This window comes from Pieris napi, chromosome 5 (genome assembly GCF_905475465.1).
Source record: "Pieris napi chromosome 5, ilPieNapi1.2, whole genome shotgun sequence".
NCBI classification, from domain to species: Eukaryota; Metazoa; Arthropoda; class Insecta; order Lepidoptera; family Pieridae; genus Pieris; species Pieris napi.
In genome coordinates this window covers 12,461,171-12,480,770 of record NC_062238.1, presented here as the reverse complement: position 1 = coordinate 12,480,770, position 19,600 = coordinate 12,461,171, and the positions used below count along the sequence as shown (strand labels likewise).

Below are 19,600 nucleotides of genomic sequence, written 5' to 3'. Positions count from 1 at the left end.
TTCTGTTCATTTATCAGAAGACATTGTGAAATCTTGTTGCATTTTGCACAACTTTATTCGCAAAAGGGATGGTTTCAATTTTCGTCACACTTTGAAAATAGTGGGACTCGAAAATATACAAAATACAGGCTGGCCAGTAACATGAGATTTCTTCCCAGGCCTTCACTTTTTCTCCTCTATTACTAAAACTATCACTTTTTGAATCCCAAATCGCAGGACGGGATTGTATCTCTGACATAAATAATTCTATATCCATATTAATTATCTACCTATATGAAACACAGACTACGTGCGTGCGTTACCGTCGACTTCAGGTTAACTGAGGTAAGGGAGTGAGGGGCGCGGAATCGCGCGAGTGGCGTGTGGCGGCTTTTTGTGTCGGCGTTTAGTGGCCGGTGCGAGCCACAAGAAGCAAGCTGCGACGATTTGTAGCGTGTGGCCGCCACCGGCGCCAACCGAGTGCGGCGAGTCCATAAAATGTATGAAAATTACAGGAAATATGCCAGTGGCGGCGTTTTGTGGTTGTGGCCGGTGGCCCATGTGCGGGGACCCTAACATATAATGTAAATAGTAATATTATTCATTTTAACAAATAAAGCTTATCCAAAATTCGTTACCAAAAATACCAGATGTCCCTTTTAGGTTATTAAATAAAAAAGCTTTGGCCACAAACCAACTTTATTATACATAAAATATTTTTTTATTAATTAGGCGTCTTCAGACTCGGACGAAGTGGCAATCTGCGAAACCATAGATTCCCTAGTAGAATAATCTGAAAATGTCTCCATATCCTGAACACCAATAATATTAGTCAGCAACTCCGTCAATGTTATCTCCTAGAAACAAAACCATCAAATAAATGCAGGTAAATGAAGATTTCCAACTTCTTGGTCTAACAGAGGATGGTCTCTCTGACATCTCTATCTCAAAGTAGAAGATTCATATCAAACTCAAACTCAAAATAACTTTATTCATATAGGTAACCAAGTTCACTTATGAACGTCAACAGAATCTTTTCTGTTCTTTTCCCTTATCAACCGTAGGTGATGTAGGTGTCTACCCCAAAAAAATGTTTTTTTGTTATGTTTTTATATTTTTATAATATAACAAACAACAATACATACAACCTTTAATTGTCACCCCTCTACGATCAACCCCTATTTTTTATTATAATAGTTCGTTATTTTTATTGAACGAATAAAATGTTTCCTAGAAATAATATAGTTACTTACAAAACAACATTTGCCGCGTCAGCTAGTTACTTTATATATTCTTTTCTCTTCTATATTTAAAGAATCCAATTCAATTATAAGTAATCAAGATATCTAACCTAATCTAAGACTTGCAAGATTTGGCATTTATTTATTTTATTAAGTTGACTAGTGTCTGCAGACATGATATGGCTGGTTAAGTGGTTAAGCGGACCTAAAAACAAGCCTCTAAACTCGACTATAATCTATCTATTCTATCTGTAATTTTGCAAATAGAGATCACAATTTTTAGCTAAAAACGATTAAGTTATATGACTAAATCTAAATAATCTAAGACTTTCAAGTAGCGCAAATAATATTATTAACCAGGCATCACTAAAACTGAAAGCCTAATTTGTGCATAAGACTGGTTTATACAAATTATATTACCTCGGGAATAAATTCGAAATCCGGTTCAGGCAAAGCGGCTCGGTCCTCAAACGACTGACCATAAAGTATTGATAACAAGTACCAGGACAACTCTCGAGAAAAATGTTCACCTACCAAACATACAATTAAATTATGTCATTGAACTTTTAAGTTTGGCTGAATGTCGCATTTGTTTCAGTTTTTGGTATCGATCGATAAATCTTAACTGAACAGAGATAACCCCAGGGGGTACACATTCGGTGGTGGACGTGGTGGGATGCACAGGGTACCAATTCTTAAAAGGCCGGCAATGCACTCGCGAGCCCTCTGGCATTGAGAGTGCCCCTGTTCTATAAACACATATATATATATGTTTGTAGTATGTAGTCTAATCGTTAATAAAAACTATGATCATCATTATACCTATCTGAATGGTTGTTGATTATAGAGAAGAGGGCAAACGGACAGGAGGCTCATCTGATGTCAAGTGATTACGCCGCCCATGGACAATCTCAATGCCTGAAAACTCGCGTGCGTTGCAGACTTTTTAAGGATTGGTACGCTCTTTCCTCGATTTCAGAAATGTAACCTATCATATTCTCAGGTATGTAAAATATAAATCAGTGGCGCTACAACCCCTTTAGGTCCTGGCCTCAGATTTCTGAATCTGTTTCATGATCATTTTTAAATCGAATTGGCAAGTAGGTGATCATCCTCCAGTGACTGACACACGCCGTCGACTTTTTGGGTCTAAGGTCTAACATATCGGTTTCCTCACGATGTTTTCCTCCACCGTTCGGGCAAATGTTAAATTCGCACATAGAAAGAGAGTCCACAGCCGGGGATCGAACCTAAGACCTCACGATGAGAGTCCCACGCTGAAGCCACTACGCCAACACTGCTCACTATGTAGATGTCAAGATAAATACATAATAAGTATAACAGTCACCATTTTGATTAAGCAAATCCACAAAATCATCACGGCTAATCACAAATTCGTCATTTTGATTCGGTGTTGCGAATTGTCTAAAGGCATTTCTGATTTTCTTTACATTGTCCGGGAAGGCTGGTCTATGGTTTATATACAATTTGAAAAATTCCTCAAAATCAATCTCGCTTGACGGGACACGTTGGAACACTTTGAACTTCGCTTCAACTATCAAATTTTCTACCTATAATAAAAACATTCACAATTGTTTACATTACGTAACACTCCTTGCTAAGAAAGAAAGTTATTATTCACTATGAATTAAATTAGTATGGTCTATGGTAGGTGCGTTTGAACCCTGGCCTTACAGCAATAGATTTTGCTTTCTATGAGCGGATTGTGACTTCCTCGTAAGGCAAAGGAGAAGGAAACCAGTGTAGAAAGTCAGCGATACGTGCAGGCGCATATGACCCGCGCGTTGGATTAGTGAGGTTTAAATTTAGTACCTATAGGTACTTAACAAATGACCATAAATATCTTGGTAATTTATAAAAATTTTAACTTTTAAATTATTTTTTGTTTTCTATCTATAAACTTTTAAATGTTAGAAATTAACACTTCTAGGTTTGGTTAGGTTAGATTTTGACACCAAATCAAATCAATATTTATTTATTCATATTGATAACTATGTATACTATGAATGTCAATGTTAAAAAAAGGATATCTTAATTTACAATTACGAAATCAGCAAGCAAGAAGAACTAGCAAGAAACTATGGGGAAGCATAATTTTTGTAGAAAGAAAAATTACTACTTCTCCGTCTACTATTCTATATTACGTATTATATATATACGTCCATATTCTATCTATAGAAATAATCATGTTTATATTATCATCATAATAGGTAGCTAAGACCCCTTTAAATCCCGTATTAAAGAAATTTAACTTGTAAATGTAAAACAGCATAAATAATACCTCGTACTCCGAGGGGAAGTATCCCAAAGCCCTCATCATATCCGGAAGCGAATCAATCGGAACATAATCCTTCACCCTACGGATTTCTGGTGAGAAGGTGCCCTGACAAAGAATCTGGATATAGTAGAACAGATCCCGAATTTCATGAAAGAGCCATCCAGGTCTACCGTCCTCCACTAAGCAGTAATATGGATCCAGGTCTCCACCACCTTGTTTAGTCGTTGTTTCTACAGCTCTTAGATGTTCAACATCAAAAATATTACTTTTAGAAGAAAAATATTTAAGGTGTTTTAGGTATTTGTTTTAAGTCCCAAAATGTCTACCAGAGCCAAAAACTTTTCAAAATGATTATAATAACGTATTTTTATTTTCCCTTCTTGTAACTATAAAAAGAACGTTTTATGTTAATTGTTTGTAGAGTTTTTGACACTTACACCAAACGATGTTTTAGTTAATGAAAAGTAAAACGCTGTAATCAGCAAGGAGCAGCTATGACAACAAAAAAATAATTTAAAAAATGTTCGGCTCGGTAACTACCAGATTTTCTAGACTCTAATTTCGAAGTATTCCGCTTTAGCTACTAAAATAATAATCATCCTGCTTAAATAAGTAAGCGTTGTTATAAAGTTATACTGAATGAAATACGCTAATAATAGTCTTTATGCAAAAACAATTTTACGCTTAAAAGTATAAAAATATACCTATAATTTGCCGCCCACTGATACACACAAGAATCCTTTGTTCCAATATTAAATAGTGTACCGGAATCTTCGCGAAAACACATTCCAGTAATCTTAAATTAAAGAATTTCTATTAACATTCTAAGTATGCTTCATAATTACAAGTGCTTGCCTAAAAAAACCTTTATTATAGAATTTATAGTAGCAGAATTTGAATCGAAATCTTTTCAAATATCGAAGGCATAGAATCGATTTATTTTTACTACAGGGTTCAATTTCACATTTTACTTCACCCAGTTCTGCTATTGACTGCAGCTGTGTAAAGAAATTACTGTTGGTTATTTACAAGTGAATTTTATAATAGACATAAACGAAGTATGTTTTTCCTAAATAAAATCCTCGATCACAGGGTACTACTGTATAAAGTCAGTGTTTTTTTTAACAGGCAGCTCACCTGATTTTAACTGATAACGCCGCCCATGACCAACATATTTACATACTGACAGAGGGCTCGCGAGAGAGTTGTGGGCTTTTAAGAATCGGTACTCTTTTCTTCAAGGACCCTTAGTTCTACCACATAGAAGTGGTGCGCGGCAAAAACTGCCTTAAAAAACGTAGAGGTGATCCGGGGGGAATTTCGTATTCTGCCCTGCGATTCTGTAACTCACTTTTCGAACTCACACAGCGGTTTTCGCATCGGCGGTCGCTCTCAAATCAGTCGTGAAGCAGTCATTTTATGATTTGGCATTCTGAAAAGGTGGGAGCTGGTAGTTTATTGTTTATTAGAATGCCAAATCATAAAATGACTGCTTCACGACTGATTTCAGAGCGACCGCCGATGCGAAAGCCGCTGTGTGAGTTCGAAAAGTGAGTTACAGAATCGCAGGGCTGCCTCGACATCCGATTATGAAACTCAAGTTCATGTTTAATGTTCAGACCTGTAAAGGATGTCCCAAAAGTCCAGCATGTTTCCAAGGATTGCCATCCAATGGAAACATTTGTAGGCCGATGACGTTTTTGGTGGCAAAAAGTAAATATTTCTCATCTTGCTCGTCTTCTTCACCCTTCCTTGTAATAAGTTGAATTCTACACACCGGATGTTCAAATCGTGGTCCAAGTATGGTTGATAACGTCATAGTTGTGGCATAATTAATTATCTTGTATTTGTGCTGAAATTCTTTGTATTACTAATATTTCAACAAATAAATAAATAAAAGAAGCTGGTTCAAAATAAGTTTTCAGTTAATATAAATTGAGCGTCGCGTTGTTTGTCCGCTATGGACTCCTAAACTACTTAACCGATTTCTATCAAATTTGCACACCGTGTGCAGTATGATCGATGATGAACTTAAAACATAGGATAGCTTAAATTCTACTGTATATGTGTATGTCACTGAACTCCTCTTAAATAGCAGGACCGATTGGAATGATTTTTTTTGTATGTGTTTCAAAATAAGTTTGTTTGTTTTTGTGTGTAGGGCTCCACAAACTTTAGATTCACAAATGTATGTATAAATCGTGTTGTTTCTAATTTTCTTAAGGACTGTTTTATGTTTAGTGTTACACACATATTTTTAAACCCAAAGGACCTGCCTGTGAATGTTTTTTGATTTCCGGAGAAGTATTCATTGCGTATGGTACTATCATTTCACAAAGTGGAAACATTGATTGTAAATATACCTACCTCATCATTCGCCACCAGTATCATGGGAATGTCAGTTCTAAAGTTTTCAGGATCTACTTCCGAAGGCGTTGGCCATGGGATACCAGCCAGGGGAATAGCCATTTGGTCTATTCTGAAATTATTAAATTATATAAATATAAAATAAATATAAAAAACAATAACAAAACCAATATTAAAAAAATCTAAAAGCTAATCTAGTCATAAATGCTAGATTCTAAAATACATAAAAAATAAATAAATAAATACCATACTATACTATACTATACTATACTATACTATACTATACTATACTATACTATACTATACTATACTATACTATACTATACTATACTATACTATACTATACTATACTATACTATACTATACTATACTATACTATACTATACTATACTATACTATACTATACTATACTATACTATACTATACTATACTATACTATACTATACTATACTATACTATACTATACTATACTATACTATACTATAAGAGGTGTTTCTGTAGAAGATTTTACCCATAGCCCGCGGTCTATGGTAGATAGATAATAAACATTTTTAATGGGGCATCCTCACGCTGGCTGTTTGTCACAAACACCGCAAACAGCAAACGAAGTCCCAAACACCAACCACAATCACCCAACACAAACAGCCATCCACATGCTTGGCGAACGTTCATAACATTCCGAATCGGCAAACATGGCGGACGACGAGCTTGTGGCAGCTATTACTTTCGGGTTGACATATTTTTATTATAAATTAAAGCAAGAGAAAGAAAAAAGGAAAAAAGAAGAAAGCAAAGACGATGGTGGATGATTAAAATACATAGAAATCGTACAAGGTACTGCTTTAGACTTTATTATTTGGGCTTTAATTGAAAAAGTGTAGCAAGTAAATACGTCCGCCTCCCGCAAGCTCGCGCGCATACTGATCGCTGACCAAACGTGTGGATACGTAGCAAACTGTTTGCCAAACATCCTTTGATCTGGCAACTAAAACCGACACCGATGCCGAACACTGCCCAACACAAACACAAACAGGCAAACAACGACAAACACCCATCCACACGTCCATGTTTGCTGTTTGCTGTTGGCTGTTTGCCATTGTTTGTCAAGCGTGTGGATGGGGCTTAACGGTTTAAGAACCTGTATTACATATGAGACGAAGAACAGGACAATAATGAAAATTATGCACTTTCAACGTATCATCCAAAACCAGACAATTGGATCTGATCATTGAGAAAAATCAGAGAAAAAAAACGAGATACGGAAAAATATTAACGAGGCTTTTACCCTAAAAATACAATACTAGACCACTATACAAAAAACTAACTTAATTTTTTACAAGAAATGTTAACTAAACAATTGTTGTACGGATTCATAAATAAATCTAATCGTAGTATTGTCTTTGATTAACATAACTTATGTTCATTTGAATAAAACACTATTTTGACCGGATTGAAGTTATGTACAGTGGCGTAGCTACCAAGGGGCTAGGCGGGGCAGTGCCCCGGGGCCCTCAAGCTCAGGGGGCCCTCGAATCTTCACCAGAAATCTCGATCGTTCTGAACTTTTGGAAATTTCTCCCATTTTCAAAATAAATATGACAGGTTGCAAACCCACCTTAATCAAGACATTAATTTGAGAGAAATTCAAAAGTTATGCCTAGGGAATTCCCCTAAATTCTTTCTGTAGGTTGGCAGTGTTGCCAATTTGACGGATAGTGATATGTGCATTTTATTATTCATCGATGTGCATTTTATTGTGAATTCGAATTCAATAAAAAATTTAACTCGAGTTAAATTTTTTATTTTGAGAACGGTTAAAAATTCATGCTGTATCAGGAGTAAGTAAGCTAATGTCAATAAACTTTTTTGCACTGGTCAATATAGTGATTCAATTTTATTTGATTTTACCACTCATATTGATGTCCGGTAAAGTCAATAAATCGTGTCAAATCTAAAGATTTCGGCTACAGCTCATTGTACTGGGTGGCGCAAAAGTACTGGCACTATAGAAAATTTGTTAATTTTTTTTATATGACATTTCTTTCATTTCATTTCATTCTGTTGTTGAAAATTGTGTAGTGAACAAATGTAAAATACACTGAAAATAAACATGGACCGTTTTAATCCCCAAGAACATGGAATAATCGTGTCAATGTTCTTACGGAAAATCTTTAAGTCTTTCACCAAAATACGCTGCAGGGTCCGTCTGGAAATTCCCAATTCCGTGGCACGTCGCCTCCTTGTTGTTTCTGGACACTCTTCCACATCTTCGCGCACAGCATCGATATTTTCAGCTGAACGGCCTGTTCTTGGTCTCCCAGACTTAGGTCTATCCAATGTTGAGCCAGTTGCTTCAAGGCGTGTGGCAAAGTGTCGGATTGTGCGACCAATCGGTGCCGGACGGTGGGGAAATCGTCGACGAAATTCACGTTGTGTTTTTATCACTGATGAATTATTCCGTAAGAACATTGACACGATTATTCCACGTTTTTGGGGAGTAAAACTTTCTTTGTTTATTTTCAGTGTATTTTACATTCACGTTCACATTTACGTTCACTACACAATTTTCAACAACAGAATGACAGGAAATGTCATATAAAAAAAAATTCTTTAGTGCCAGTACTTGTGCGGCACCCAGTATAACGCGAATTAGATAGCAATTGAAAACAAAACCGCATCAAGCCTGGATTTAAACGAAGTCATTGATACTTTTGCGAAAACTAAAGCTAGGAAAAAATTGTAAATATAATTGTTATTTAGTCAGTTGGTAGGCCGGACCTTTATATAACCCTTGAATTGAAGTTTGAGTTTGAGTTTGAATATTTTTATTACCTGCCCCGCACAAATAAGAGCTTACGTAGCTTAGCATTTTTAAATTATCTGTATATTTCATATTTTAATTTGATAAAACCTAATCAGTTTACATAGCAATGGGGCCCCATTTTTTAATTTGCCCCAGGGCCCTTGGTCACCTAGCTACGCCACTGGTTATGTATTATTATAAATTTACAACTATTTAACATAATTTTAAATTTATCCGACGTTTCGCGTGCTTTACAGCGTGCGTGGTCACCAATTATGTTAAATAGTTGTAAATTTATAATAATACATAACTTCAATCCGGTCAAAATAGTGTTTTATTCAAATCTAATCGGCTAATATCAAAAGCAGTACCTATCCAAGCTAAGGATTTCTAAATATTCATCTGAACTATTTCCTATGTCATATTCCACCATCATTCTATCAGCACCAAGGGATAACAATTTGTATTCGCCATTGGCATTCTTTTCAGGTAAAAAGAATACAGAGGTGATTTCTTTGTAATGCGCTCTATGCTTTCCTATGAATTGCCATTGGAAATTATTGCAGTCGTACTTATAGACGCAAACAGTTCTCCCTGCATCCTGAAATTGAAAATGTTTTTGGAAGTCATGAGCGACGCCATATTGACAGTTAGGAAAGCTTCCGCGTTAGGTTGCGGAAAGTGGAACTAAATTGAAATGAACAGGCTAGGCAGGTAATGAAACGTAATCGATTCAAGTTATTTAATATTTGCCTAGCTGTTTGATGAAATGGCTGAATATCATTCAGGCCGTTAGTAAAGCGGCTAGGCTTTTGATTGAACGGCTAATTAAGCAAGTTGGCTGCGACATATATATAATTAATCAGCCTTCTATCAATCCAACTCAAAATTAGTATTTTTCCCGGAATTGGAGTATATTGTTATAATATTAAGTCAATAAATTTCGTCGCATTTGTTCATGTTATATCTAACTAAAACTTTTTTTTTTATATTTTACAAATACACATATAAATAATTAATAATATGTAATACATATATAATATATAAATACATTTTAGACTTTTTAGGAGTTAATCTTCCAAGAGAATTAACTCCCTACCTAACCTACTTCGTTTTTTAAAGAAAGCGTATGTATTCACTTAATAAATGTATTAACTATAGAAAAGAACTCACTGCAAATGCTAGGGTTATAGAATCGCAGCTGTAGTTGATTTCCTTGATAGAGTGTTCGGTGTCTTTGAACGGAATTGGTGTAAGGAGGTCTATAGTGATAGGGTCCAAGAATAATAACTCGCCCGTGTCAAGTCCGCATGCCAAGTGTAGACCTTAAATATAACAGTTACGGTACGAAATTAGTGACGCTTTTTTTATAAAAGTACATTATCATTTCTTCAAAACTTTTTTTGGCCTAAGTATATAATCAATAAGATATACATATAAAAATATTTATTATACTTGCAATTATAAAGATGTTCTTGATTTGTGAGCAGTGTTGGCCTAATGGCTTCAGCGTGCGACTCTCATCCCTAAGGTCGTAGGTTCGATCCCCGGCTGTGCACCAATGGACTTTCTTTCTATATGCCGAAAACGGCTTGCCTTAGACCCAAAAAGTCAATGGCGTGCGTCAGGCACAGAAAGCTTATCACCTAGTTGCCTATTAGATCTAAAAATGATCATGAAACAGATACAGACATCTGAGGCCCAGACCTAAAAAGGTTGTAGCGCCATTGATTTATTTATAATAAATTTTTATCAATTTTGTAATAGTACAAATTAATCCTTTCTACTTATCATATTAAGTAGAATATTTCTTTAATTATTTTACGTAGCAATGGAGTTAAAAAAGTTTTACTAGTTGCTAATTCAAATTATTTTTAAATGTTAGGTACGAAAAACTAAACTAAACTAAACTAAACTAAACTAAACTAAACTAAACTAAACTAAACTAAACTAAACTAAACTAAACTAAACTAAACTAAACTAAACTAAACTAAACTAAACTAAACTAAACTAAACTAAACTAAACTAAACTAAACTAAACTAAACTAAACTAAACTAAACTAAACTAAACTAAACTAAACTAAACTAAACTAAACTAAACTAAACTAAACTAAACTAAACTAAACTAAACTAAACTAAACTAAACTAAACTAAACTAAACTAAACTAAACTAAACTAAACTAAACTAAACTAAACTAAACTAAACTAAACTAAACTAAACTAAACTAAACTAAACTAAACTAAACTAAACTAAACTAAACTAAACTAAACTAAACTAAACTAAACTAAACTAAACTAAACTAAACTAAACTAAACTAAACTAAACTAAACTAAACTAAACTAAACTAAACTAAACTAAACTAAACTAAACTAAACTAAACTAAACTAAACTAAACTAAACTAAACTAAACTAAACTAAACTAAACTAAACTAAACTAAACTAAACTAAACTAAACTAAACTAAACTAAACTAAACTAAACTAAACTAAACTAAACTAAACTAAACTAAACTTAACTAAAACTAAACTAAACTACTTGGCTAAAACTTTACAAGGATAAAATACGGATTATTGTATACTTAAAAGGATTCGGGGAGATTTCCTACTATCGACTTCATTCCATTCACTACAGCTATTTATTAAATATGAAGTTTACCTGAGGGCGAGTACTTCAGACACGTGACTGACAGTTCCGGATAGTTGACTTCAAAATCACCCTTTATTGAGTCGTCATTTGGAGGAATTATTACTTTGAACTTCTCTCGAAGATCAAGGCGAACAAACAATTTGTGCTGAACATAATTATGGAGCTCGATCAAGCCCTCCGAGTAGCCCACACAAAGAAATGACCTTTATGAAAATTTTATTAAGATCTTGAATCATTTTTTGAAGTGAAACTTCTTTAGGCGCATGAGGGTTAAATTTTTACGGAACGTCTTACGTCACGAAGACGTGCAGCGTTTTTGTGGAAGAAAAGGGAGAGAGCGATTGAGACCGTTTGAGAGAGAGTGAGAAGGAAGTATAGAAATTCTATTTTTAAAATTAAAATTTCGTAAAGAATTTATGAAATATTAGTATTTTATATTTTATACAAAATAATTTATGACAATTAAATTCCTAACATATCTTCCTTTTTCCCTCCATCTCGTCTCGGAAATCTAAAGTTTTAGATTTGTATAAATATGAACAACAGTTAAAAATTAGTTTGCCAAAGAAGTTTCACTTCTGAAATGTGTACGCTCGCACTTTTATTTTGCTTTTCAGTAAACAGTGTAACTAATAATAAATTCGAAGAAGCATGACTTACTTTTCAGGATGCACTGTCAAGGTCATAGCGTGCATGATCCTATTATCAAGAACTGTTTGCAGAGTCTCCGTTGTGAAATTAACGAACGAAACCCCCTCATTATAGGTACCTGAATAAAATAAATTTATATCTTGTTTAAAACTATTAATTATTTTTTCGTATTTGGCTCACATTTCTGTATTTAAAGTGGTGTACTTACTTCTTTCTTTATAGTACAGGCGGCAACCGAGCTCATCTGATGTTAAGTGGTACCTAATGATTACTCACACTGTCAACAAGCTCGCAAGCGCCTTTTATGAATCGGTGCGCTCTTTTCTTCAAGGAACTTAAGTCAAATTCGTCCATAAATTGGATATTTTTTTTAAATGCAAGAAGAAATCTTAACTGACATAGAACGAAATCTCGAACCAAAAAAGGCTTATTGGCAGTTGTTGCGTCAGAAGGTATTGCTTTTTTCATTAGCTTCTGGCGTCGCATCTTGGTTTCTGGATCCACACCCGTTTTCACCTTGTCATAGCAAGGGCACTCCTTGTTACCTAATATAAAAATATACTATAGCTATATTTCATTGAATTTAAATTGTAACTGTTTTATTTTTTCCTACTTCACTATCAGAAATTTCACATACGTTTCGTATATGTTAACGTAAAATTGTAAATACCGTTAGATTGTAATCTATCTCGCGAGATTGTAAACTGTCCAAAGATTGTGAACTCAACGTACTGCTTACAATTTAACGTATTACTAATTAACGGTCTACTATAAAGCCGCCCAATCGGGGACAACCTTCGGACAGTTGACAATTTTAGATAGTAATTTGACGGTTTCACTTCGATAGAGTACAATCTACCGAATAATAATACGTTAAATTGTAAGCAGTACGTTGAGTTCACAATCTTTGGACAGTTTACAATCTCGCGAGATAGTTTACAATCTAACAGTGTTTACAATTTTACGGTGACATATACACCCATTGATTGCGATAAAACTAAATGTTTACAATTTGTTTCATTTAAATCTCGCAAAGGCTTAATAATAATATACAGTGTATTTTTTTTATTTTAATATCACATAGTTTCTAGTATAAATTTATTTATACCCAAAAAACTACTATACACTTTCCTTACAGTACCAGTACGGTAATGTGGAAAAAAAAATTATTAAATATATAAGATACACAATACTGTGAACTCCCTCTTGCGCACATATAAATATGTCGATAGTGTTGGAGACAGTATTTAGTAGGCGCAACGTCTTTGATAACGGGTATTAGTGCAACAGACTAGTTCTGGCTGTTGGTATCGCAAACCTGGCCTTCGCGATCTATCTCTATATAGATCAATATAATATAATTCTAATATATAGCTAGAATAGCTACTATAAGTAAAACATACAATTGACGGCTCATTGGTCTAGTGGTTAGTACCCCTGACTGCGAATCCATGGGTCCCGGGTACCATCCTCGGCTGAGACAAACATCGATGTGAGGAGCATTTGATGTTGTGCTTAGGTCTTGGATGTTTAAATATGTATTTATATGTCTATCTATCTATAATATGTATGTATATCCGTTGCCTAGTACCCATAACACAAGCTTCACCAGCTTAGCATGGGACTAGGTCAATTGGTGTGAATTGTCCAATCAACAAAAAAATGCATTAATCGCAAAATATTTAGGGTAGACATACATTTAGGGTCTAATATTTGAAAACTTCGCCGAATCATATCAAAACTGATGCCTCTGACTGAGTCCACCTGAAAGCCGTGGATCCAGTACAGCAACTTTAACTGCTCATCATAGAAGCGCAACTCGCCTATATCATTGCCCGTTACTATCACCCTGAAAAAAACAATAAAATGTTTTACAGCAGCAAAACTGTCAACTTGATGTGGCACTCTATTTTACCTACTAAAAATCTTAAAGCTATATTTTATTATCTGCTGATTGGAGAGGAAGATTGATTTCTCTCGACAACACCGATCATCACCACCAAAGGTTAGAGCTAGTCTCAATCGAATTTACATTGGCATTCCTTTTTGTTCCCATACTGTTAGCGGAATCAAACCATCATATTTCCTAAACCCAGGCCCCTACAGCCCTGCGATTCTGTAACTCACTTTACAAACTTCTGAAAATAATAAATAATAATAAAATATTTATTTGTTTTCTCTCACACAAAAAAAAAAAAAATACAGACACAAAATACAAATTTCAGCATTAACAGGCAAAATCTGTGTGAGAGACTGGCGACTGTACTAGGATACCTGTATTACAGATTGCCAGTCCCTCCGCATCCGGACCGAATGGAATTTAAGTAGGTACATCAATTTGATCGAGAAACTATTACAAATATTACAAATATACTCACATTTAAGTGGGTGTATGTGATGGTGCATGTATGGTTTAGTGTATGTAAGTGTTAATGTATGTATGTGTTAGTGAATTTATGACTTAGTGTATATATGTCTTAGTGAAGCATATATGAGCATGGGTGATAGTGTACCTATGTACTCGTATACATAACGTGTTAGTGTTAGGTATTAGCTGAGGACTACTAACAACTTCTCAGTCCCCTCGTAGTCTAGATTTTTAAGCCATTTGACTGTAGCTTTTTTACACTCATATTTAGTAAGCGGATATATGTTGATCAACCTGTTTAAATGAAAAGGTGGGAGCTTGTAGTTTATTGTTTATCAGAATGCCAAATCATAAAATGACTGCTTCATGACTGATTTGAGAGCGACCGCCAATGGGAAAACCGCTGTGTGAGTTCGAAAAGTGAGTTACAGAATCGCAGGGCTGATATCTAACTGTGACCTAACCTCAATAGTAAGCAAAGTGAAACAGTAAATTGAAATTCATACCCATCCACGCTCTGAATAACATTGATCTTTATTTGTTCAATTTTCAAAATCTTTATGAATCGTAGTTCTTCGTAATTCAGGTTTATATTTTCCTGGTTCCCAACAGTCGCACTATATAACAATACAGCTCCCCGACTCGTTCCTACCACAATCTGGGCCTTTGCAAACGTGAAGCAAGTGAGTCTTCCAACTTCTGGGGCTGCTTTTCTGGTCGGCATACGAATCATCAACTCGTAATCGTCCGTTTCCTTCACAATTCCTCTTTCCGTTATAAATATTTTCTAAAATGTATTATGGAATATATATTTGAGAAAATTAATTTATTAGAACAGAAAAACAATAGTTATTGTACGAGTCAAAGCTGTACATTTTGCTCACTGAGGCTTTCTTAGTTAAATAAGCGTTTTAGGTAAATCGTCGGAGTTACGCCCTGAAAGTATACACGTAGGCACTCTCTTCAACTGTTACATTGCTTTCATTCGTAACATAGCCATTACTATTTCATTATTTCGCTTATATTCTATTGTTGTACGCGGTTAATATAGAGGAAAATTAAAATCCTCATTTATTTAAAGCACCCCGATGACCCAGGAACCGTACATATTTAGGTTTAAAATTACACTATCAAAACATATTCCAATAATAAACGCATGTTTATACAATTCTATGTTTTCCAATAAAAATATCATCCATCTTTACAACATATACTTAAACACACTGGTAAATGGATGAATGTTTCAAGGAATAAATGAGGCTTAATTATTAATTATTATCATACCGATGTTTCGCATTCAAGCATCATCTTTACAACTACACAACTACTAAAAGTTCAACGAATTTATTACTAACATATTTTATCTTTTTAGATTGAGAAAGGCTTACGTTGTACAGAGCTAAATTAAAAGATTAATAAAAAAACAAACCTTAGCTGTCCCAATCCAAATATCCTGTTTAGTTAGAAGAAGAAACTGCAAACTATCATTTGGATTAAAACTCATGTCAAGAACACCATCACGAGGTATATCCACTTCCAGTGTCGCTGAAAGAATTGTGGTGGAATCAATGTCTCTCTTATTCCAAAATCAACATGAGGTAGGATTACATACATCTTTAAATATATATATTTTTATTACACACATAAGCACATAAAAATTATAAGGGATGTAACGGGTGGCCTTATCGCTAACATGCGATCTCTTTCAGGCAACCCTAGTAAGGAAAAAACTAAAAAAAATTAATTGATGGGTAAAGTGCAAGAGCTGCAATATCAAATCTAAAAAAAATTAGAATCACCAACCTTAATCTAAAATAATAATAAAATAAACTAAAAAGCTTATATTTTAGATGAAAGAGTCAAAGATATAAGAATTCAAAGCTCTTTTTGCCCACCGAGCTTGTTAAATGATGAAGTATCGATCGATCATATCAGGAATTCATTGACTTTTTTTCGTAAATTCACTGTTTTATAAGCTATAGGTAAAAGGGAACCAATTAAACCGACTCTGTTTATTAGGTTTATCTACACTTTTATTCCATACAGTATCCGAAGGAAATTTTTACCATGAGGAATGTCGTATCCAAAGGACCATATCCACCAGTGTAGAACAGCTATGTCTGCATACGCCAAGGTCATAAGATATTTAGCATCAGCACTGAGAGAGATCTTTGCTAACTTGCTGCTGCCATGTGGTGAAAACAACGTCTTTTGTGGAAATAAGTCAGAGGTGTCCCAAATTATGATAATATTTTCAGGTCCTGAGTCACCAGTGACTAACCATTTACCCTGAGCATCTGTTGCTAAGAACAGGACTACGTGTCTCTGGAAGAAATTGCCAGAAGAATGCCAGATTTATCAAGATTAAGTATGAATAATAAAGGAAATGGTTATAAATAATTGGTAATATACGAACAGGATGCCAACCAAAATTAAGAACTTATTTATTAATCATTATATATTTAAATTTTATAAATAAAAAGTGGATTCTTTCACTTATAAAACTGCAGAAGTAACAAACAGTTGCCTCCCAATATGTGTATGAAAATATTATGTACGTTTATAAAAACATTAATAAATTTATAAAGCGCAGTGACTGTCACAATTTAAACACAAGAAGTAGGAATAGACTTGATTTTCCAGCTTTCAGACTTCATAAAACTGCTCACTCATTTATGGGGAAATGTATACAGATATTTAACAAGATTCCGGACCGTGTAACCAAACTTCCGATACATGAGTTTAAGCTTTGCATCAAGAAAACCCTAACAAAGGGAGGATATTACACTGTTCGGGAATTTATAGACGATGACAATGTGTGGGCACTAGTGCCGCTGTAAGATGGGGAGTTGACATGCATAAGAGTACAAATTGTACCTAAATGATTAAATGACTTATTATTATTATTATTATTATTATTATTATTATTATTATTATACAATTTATTTTATATGGAACGCCGTATTCGCCGCCATGTTGGATTTTTTATCAGAAAGAGTTATGATCCCAATATGAAGTGATTGTTTCTCTTATAGAAACTAGTAACCAATTACTCGACTTACATGTCCTTGCAATATTCGCATTTGATCACTCTCCCAGTCATACAGCACACCGCAGTTACCAGCTGCATAGAAGATTTCCGACTTGTCGCGGTCCTTTAGATTAATCACACCCGCTCTAGGGTTGTAACCGTAAATCCAACGTATGTTCTGTATTAAAAATATACAATTCGTTATCAATGTTAAATATAACTGCTACACTTTAGTCGGTAGAGCTACCGACCACGACGCTCAGAAATATCGATCATATCAGGAATTCATTGTCTATTTTTCGTAAATTCACTGTTTTGTAAGCTATTAAAAGGGCAATCACCAGTTAAACAGACTCTGTTTATTAGATTCATCTACACTTTTATTCCATACAGTATCCGAAGTCAATTTTTACCATGAGGAACGTCGTTTTTATCATGAGGAACCTCAGAAGTGAGCGTCGTGGTTATCAATGGAGCATCAATGAGCGGAATCTGTTTCCACCAGTTTCTCTCCAGCGCCTCTCTTATTCCAGTATACAGTTTTGAGGACGATGAGTCTTTCACTCGATCAGTCCATCTGGTTGGTGAACGCCACGTGATCTTTTGCGTTCTATTTTACCAACCACGATGTTCCTCCAAGTTCTCATCTCCTCTGTGCATTGTATAGCCTAAATATGATATAACTCGGTGTCGGCTACACATCACCCGTAAGACTAAATTAGTCAAACATTGTTTAACTAACTGAGTTGGTACTCAGTAACTTAAAAGCTAATGTATGTAATTTCAACGTAATTGGTTTAACTTTGGAATAGCGCGGTACAATAACATAGCATTGAAGTTGCTTTTGGAAGTTACAGAGTTACGACTCTCTCTCTTAATAAAAATTTGGTTTAATAACTTAAAGTACGAATAAGGGAGCGTTCAAGTATTACGTCGCAATTTTATGAGATTATTGACCCCCCCCCCCCCATGTAACGCGCCGTAACGTTTTTCTGTACTCAATAGTTTACTATTTTTACAACGTTTTAACGATTCGTGACCACCCAGTCACTCATTATACCTAAATGTTACCATTATGTGGGGTAAAGTACTGGAAAGTCGAAAATAATATTAACAATAACGCGTAATTCAATCCCCGCCCCGCATCGTAACGTTTTACAAATAGACCCCCCTTCCTCCCAAAATTCGCTACGTAATACTTGAACGCTTCCTAAGTACTTCCGTAATGAAACTAAATAAAAATAAGTAGGTACGTTACATATACATACTAGAGAATTAATTTATGGATATATTCTAACATAGTAAATACTAACGAAAGATGCCGGCTTATAATTGTATTCCGCAAATTCGGCATGCTTCCGTATCTGTGATAGAGAGAGACTGTACAATTTTCGCAAATCCCCTTCGCTTAATCCAGCTCTTATGTTTGGAAGAGAGTGGAACTTTTCTAATGATTTTGATTGCTGCATGTTCAATTTGTTATCAACCTTTAATAATATTATTGTATTATCAAAGATATTAACAATATTGAAGACGTTGTACGTCAATAACAATCAATATATCAATGTCAAATGACAAAAGTTCCGTAAAAGTTCTTAATAAAACTTAAAAATCTATTTAAAATATAAATAAAATTTAGCAAGATTATTTTTAATGTAATAGGAGGCAAACGGGCAGGAGGCTCATCTGATGTTAAGTGATACCGCCGCCCATGGGCACTCACATTGCCAGAAGGCTCGCAAGTGCGTTGCCGTTTAAGAAATGGTACGCTCTTTTCTTTAATTAGTGCGTGAAGGTTTTATTCAACTGTTTTATATGAAACCGTTAGGTTTTAAATGAACGTATATTCATTTGCTCTGTTACTGAGACGAAAATATAATTCTACATACCTATTTATTGGCCTTGGACCTATTTATAAGATACTTAATTATTGCGCACATACTGTTAAAAGTATGATTAATAACGAAAACAGTATACATATTTTGTATATCGTATATATTTAAAAAGCTCTAGTCAAGTGTCTACGCGTTAATTTATTAAAACAAAAGCAGCTACCCGAATGTTACATTTTACTATCGAGAAAATATTTAAACAGTTTTTAATTTTTCATTCATTCATTTAAACAGTTGTAATTGTTGTATTTCCAAAGTGTATTAAATAATTTCGGTAATTTATTTAATTAAAGAACGTAATTAAAATTTAATGCAAGAAAAAC

General features: G+C 34.5%; 1 protein-coding gene across 1 annotated transcript; it reads right to left on the bottom strand.

The window, feature by feature from the left end:
- Positions 1 to 707: 707 nt before the first annotated feature.
- On the bottom strand, positions 708 to 18,857 carry LOC125049744 (cilia- and flagella-associated protein 251-like). Its single transcript, XM_047649182.1, has 17 exons — positions 18,699 to 18,857; positions 17,417 to 17,563; positions 16,421 to 16,679; positions 15,784 to 15,899; positions 14,861 to 15,141; positions 13,684 to 13,835; positions 11,996 to 12,104; positions 11,345 to 11,538; positions 9,863 to 10,014; positions 9,061 to 9,290; positions 5,887 to 5,998; positions 5,141 to 5,371; positions 4,224 to 4,315; positions 3,523 to 3,757; positions 2,569 to 2,791; positions 1,641 to 1,750; positions 708 to 836 (listed from the first exon to the last, which is right to left on the bottom strand). The coding sequence occupies exons 1-17, from the start codon at positions 18,852 to 18,854 to the stop codon at positions 708 to 710; spliced, it is 2,928 nt and encodes a 975-aa protein (XP_047505138.1). The 5' UTR covers positions 18,855 to 18,857.
- Positions 18,858 to 19,600: the final 743 nt, after the last annotated feature.

What these genes read in the sequence shown, in the direction of transcription:
- LOC125049744 (XM_047649182.1), bottom strand. Translation starts at nt 18,854, where the DNA reads ATGCAGCAATCAAAATCATTAGAAAAGTTCCACTCTCTTCCAAACATA. An exon ending in TGGATACGACATTCCTCATG is followed by an intron (nt 15,900 to 16,420) that starts GTAAAAATTTCC and finishes CAATTCTTTCAG; the next exon opens with CGACACTGGAAGTGGATATA. An exon ending in TCTGAAGTACTCGCCCTCAG is followed by an intron (nt 10,015 to 11,344) that starts GTAAACTTCATA and finishes GTTATATTTAAG; the next exon opens with GTCTACACTTGGCATGCGGA.